The following is a 4,725-nucleotide window of genomic DNA, read 5'->3' as shown; positions in this document are numbered from 1 at the left end:
GCGCAGATGAGGACGAGCTCCCCAGCGGACATCAGCGCGGGCCTGACGATGCACGTGTCCGAGATAATGCACGTCGCGACGACGTCGTCAAACCTCAAGGGGACCTACATCAGATCCCTGAAGAACGCGGCGAGCTACATCACCGCCGCCTGGAACACGGAATCCTCGAGGAGGACGAGGCCAGCGCGAGACACCGACACGAGGCTGTCCGTGCTGAAAGAGGAGAACGCAGCCCTCCGCCAGGAACTGAGGAGACTGGCTGCACGCGTCCACGAGTGCCCGCGATGCACCGACGCGACGCCCGAATACGTCCGTCCTCCGCGGGAAGGGGGAAACGACAGGACGCGTCTAGACGCCCTGGAAAGAGTAGTCCGAGAACTAGGACCTTCCATTCTCAGGACCGTGGAGGAACGATTCGGGGGCACACGATTGTAACACACCCCCGAAGCACGACCGAGCAAGGACCGCTCCGTCGATCCCCGCGCTGCCCAAACGACGTCGCCCCCAAGGGAGCAGGAGGACGGGGATGGGAACTGGCAGAGACGAAGAAGAAAAGAAGGAGAAGGGGGAAGAAGACGAACGGGACGAAGACAGCAGCCGCCGCCGTCGGAGGAGAGGCGGCGAGAAAAGGATCGACCGCGCCACCACCAACGCGAGCACAACGGCAGCAGCCCCAGCCCGGCAGGACTACAGGCGCACCGAAAGCAAGCACCCCCGCAACGCAGAAAGGACCACCGCGGACACCCAAGGCGGTAACGCTCCCTCGCGCGCCGCGAACATCCGCGGTGACCCTGACGTTGAACGAGGGAGCGAGGATGTCGTACGCCGACGCCCTGGAAGCAGCCAGAACGAGGATCCCGCTATCGGAGCTCGGCATGGAGCGCTTAGAGATGAAGAAGGCGATGCGGGTGCCATCATAATCCAAGTCCCCGGAAACAAGGACAGGGGAAAGGCGACGCTACTGGCGACGCGTCTGGCCGAGACGCTGGACCCGACGGCGGTGAGAATCGCCACACCGACCAGGATGGCGGAGCTACGCGTGACCGGGATAGACATCTCGGTCAAGAAGGAGGAGTTGCGAAGAGCACTGGTCTCAGCGGCAGGATGCGGCAGCGCGGAGGTGCAGGTGGGCGAGATCGGCGCCACCAGAGGCGGCCTCGAGTCGGCATGGATCAAGTGTCCGGCAGCAGGAGCCCGCAAGCTGGCCCAGGCGGAGAAGATAGCCCTGGGCTGGTCAACCGCGAGGATAAGGGCCATCCCGAAGCGGCCGTTGCAGTGCTTCAGGTGCCTGGAACTGGGGCACGTACGCGCCACCTGCGTATCCGGCGAAGACCGAGGACACCTGTGCTACAGGTGCGGCGGGAGCGGACACCGCGCCAGAGACTGTCCCGCGTCCGCTCCCATGCTCCCTGTGCGAGTCGCTCGGGGCGCCCGCGAATCACAGGATGGGCGGAGAGGCATGCACCCCCCACCCCCGAAAGTCAAGAGGAAGAGACCGATCCGCCAACCAGCAGCAGCAGCAGCCGCGGAAGGGACACCAGGAAGCGCCGCCGAACCAGCAGCGGCGGATGGCCGGGAGGAGGCCATGGAGGTGACCGCATAATTCAAGCGCCTGCTGCAATGCAACCACGGTAGGTCGAGAAGAGCGCAAGATCTGCTCCTCCAGACCATCCGGGAGAACGAGGTCACCCTGGCGGCGGTGGCCGAACCGCATCGCATTCCCCACTCGCCCAACTGGATCGGGGACCTGGACGGATCCGCGGGGATAACGTGGACGTCAGCCTCGGGCGTCCTGCTGGACCGTGGCAGCGGCTTCGTCGCGGTCGAGTGGCGGGGAGCAGCGGTGGTGGCGGTATACGTCTCCCCGAACATCGACCTGGCCGCGTACGGGGACTTCGTGGATCGAGTCGGCGAGTGCATCGGAAGATGCCTCCCCCGCCAGGTACTCGTCCTCGGGGACTTCAACGCCCACTCGACGCAATGGGGAAATCCCAGGACCAACTCCCGAGGAAGAATGCTCACCGATTGGGCAGCGGGTCTGGGGCTCCTGCTGGCGAACAGGGGCTCGGCGAGCACCTGCGTGGCGTGGAAAGGATCCTCGGTAGTGGACATCACGTGGGCTACCCCGGAGCTGCTCAGGCGAATTCACGACTGGAGAGTGGCCGAGGGGGTGGAAACGCTGTCCGATCACCTCTACATACTGATGGAGGTGGCCCTGGGGGCCGAAGACGACGCCGGGAGACGACGACGACCGGGAGAAAACCGTCGCCGCCCGCCACCGCGATGGCGTCTCAAGGAGAGGGACAAGGAGATGCTACGGGCGGCCACGATCGTGTCCGCCTGGAGCTGGGACGCCCGACGGACGACCGAGCAGGGAAGCATCGACGAGGAGGCGGAGGAGCTCCGAAGATACATGACCGCGGCGTGCGACGCCTCGATGCCACGCTCCGTCCCGGGGGGTGGACGCGACCAGGGAACGTACTGGCGGACTCCGGAGATCGCGGAGATGCGAGAGAACTGCGTTCGGGCCCGCAGAAGATTCCTAAGGGCCTGTCGTCGCAGACTGACGCGCGACGAGGAAGAGATCTCCAGCTGCTGCGAGGAGTACAGAGAGGCGAGACGCACGCTTCAGCGGGACATCAAGACCGCGAAAGCTCGGTGCTGGACGGAACTGATCGAGGAGGTCGAATCCGACCCGTGGGGACGGCCCTACAAAATAGTCACGGAGAAGCTACGACCTTCGGCGCCCCCGCTGACCTCGGACATGGATCCGGCGTTGTTGGACAACGTCATAGGGACGTTGTTCCCGCCGGAAGACACGGACGCGAGCCAACCGGCGCCACCCTCCCCCTCCGTCGACGACGACGAGGAGGCGGCGACGACGACGACCGCAACGGGATGGAGCGAAGAACTGCGAGTGACCGACGAAGAACTCTTCGAAGCAGCCAGGAGGACGGCATCCAGCGACGTGGCGCCGGGCCCCGACGGAATACCTGGCAGAGCGTGGGTGGAGTCGATCGTCACCATGGCTCCCCGCCTGCGACACCTGTTCACCAGATGCCTGGAGGAGGACACCTAGCCCCGGACATGGCGGACGGCCAGGCTGGTCCTGCTGCGGAAAGAGGGCCGCCCGCCGGACTCGCCGTCCGCGTACAGGCCGATATGCCTGCTGGACGAGGTGGGCAAGATGCTCGAAAGGATCATCGCCGCCCGGCTGGAGGCCCACATGACCGAGAGGACGCCCGGATGGCACGACAGCCAATACGGATTCCGCCGCGGCCGCTCGACCGTGGACGCGGTGAAGAGGCTGAAGACTATGGCCGAGGACAAAGTCTCCCGAGAAGGGGTGGCGGTGGCGGCATCGCTCGACGTCACCAACGCCTTCAACTCGATCCCCTGAGCCAGGATCGTGGAAGCCCTGCGACACTTCAAGGTCCCGGCGTACCTAGTAGGGATCATCCGAGCGTACCTGACCGACAGATACATCGTCTACGCCGGGAAGAACGGGGAGGAAAGAAGACGGATCGAGCGCGGCGTTCCGCAGGGGTCGGTGTTGGGACCGATACTCTGGATCACGGTCTACGACTCCGTCCTCCGATGTCCGATGCCCCCGGGAGCAGGCATGGTGTGCTACGCCGACGATACCCTGGTCCTGGCCGGGGGACGGTGGTGGCACGACACGGCGAATCGCACGGAGGACGCCGTGGCGTGCGCGGTACGCGCCATTCGGAGGCTCGGCCTGACGGTGTCGCCGGCCAAATGCGAGGCACTGTGGTTCTTCGACCAGCGACGAAGAGGAACATCTCCTCCCGGACTGTCGGTGAACATCGGCGGAGAAGAGGCGGACCTTCGTCCCGAAGGCGACGGCCGCAGCCAACGCCTTGTGCGGCCTCCTACCGAACATCGGCGGAGCAGGATCGAGAGTCCGCCGACTCTACGAGGGAGTAGTTCGGTCCCGAGTCCTCTACGGGCCACCCGTCTGGGCCAGAAGCTTGACGGCCAGTCGCCGCAGCCTGACACTGCTGCGGAGGCTGCAGAGGACGACCGCCATCCGCATAGCGAGAGGCTACAGGACGACGTCGTACGCGTCGGCGACCGTGCTGGCGGTGTCCCCTCCGTTCGAGCTGCAAGCCCTGGCGCTCGAACGCGTATACGAACACCAGAGGAGCCCGACGCCATCGACCGCCAGCCAGCCGGCCCCGAACATCCGGGAGGAGGCGAGGAAGGAGACATGGGAACGATGGCGCTCGCAGCTGATCCAGCAGGACGCCGTGCGGCCGCACCGGGCCGTTCGCGCCGTGCTTCCCAACTGGGAGGCCTGGAGGGATCGAGGCGGAGCGCCGTTGACCTTCAGGATGACGCAGGTGCTCACCGGCCACGGAGTATTCGGCGAGTACCTGCTAAGGATTCGGCGAGAGGCGACGTCCATTTGTCACCACTGCGAGGAAGAGGAGGACACGGCGCAACACACGCTGGAGTTCTGTCCGGCGTGGGCGGAACCACGACGCGTCCTACGACTCGAAATCGGCGAGAGCTTAGCCCCCGAAGCGGTCGTCGCGGCCATGCTCAGAGGGCGCCAGGAGTTCGCCGCCATCCGCACTTACTGCGAGCAGGTCATGCTGGCGAAGGAGCGGGCAGAAAGAAACCGGGAACGAGCCCGCGATCCGTCCAGGACATCGCAGCACCCGAGGAACACAACGCGCCACAGTAGAAGCGCGAAGAACC

General features: G+C 65.5%; 1 protein-coding gene across 1 annotated transcript; it reads left to right on the top strand.

Annotated features, from left to right (window-relative positions):
- Positions 1–526: 526 nt before the first annotated feature.
- LOC117241589 lies at positions 527–3,079 on the top strand. Its single transcript, XM_033507457.1, has 2 exons — positions 527–1,591; positions 1,667–3,079. The coding sequence occupies exons 1-2, from the start codon at positions 527–529 to the stop codon at positions 3,077–3,079; spliced, it is 2,478 nt and encodes an 825-aa protein (XP_033363348.1).
- Positions 3,080–4,725: the final 1,646 nt, after the last annotated feature.

Source organism: Bombus vosnesenskii, unplaced genomic scaffold, assembly GCF_011952255.1.
Source record: "Bombus vosnesenskii isolate JDL3184/JDL3185 unplaced genomic scaffold, Bvos_JDL3184-5_v1.1 scf7180000016182, whole genome shotgun sequence".
Taxonomy (NCBI): domain Eukaryota; kingdom Metazoa; phylum Arthropoda; class Insecta; order Hymenoptera; family Apidae; genus Bombus; species Bombus vosnesenskii.
Note: the sequence above shows the minus strand (reverse complement) of the source record. Positions and strands in the feature narration are given on the sequence as shown.

Bases quoted from the DNA above. Each gene is read 5' to 3' on its own strand.
- LOC117241589 (XM_033507457.1), top strand. From the start codon at position 527: ATGGGAACTGGCAGAGACGAAGAAGAAAAGAAGGAGAAGGGGGAAGAA. The intron at 1,592-1,666 runs GTGACCGCATAA...CTGCTCCTCCAG, and splicing joins GCCGGGAGGAGGCCATGGAG to ACCATCCGGGAGAACGAGGT.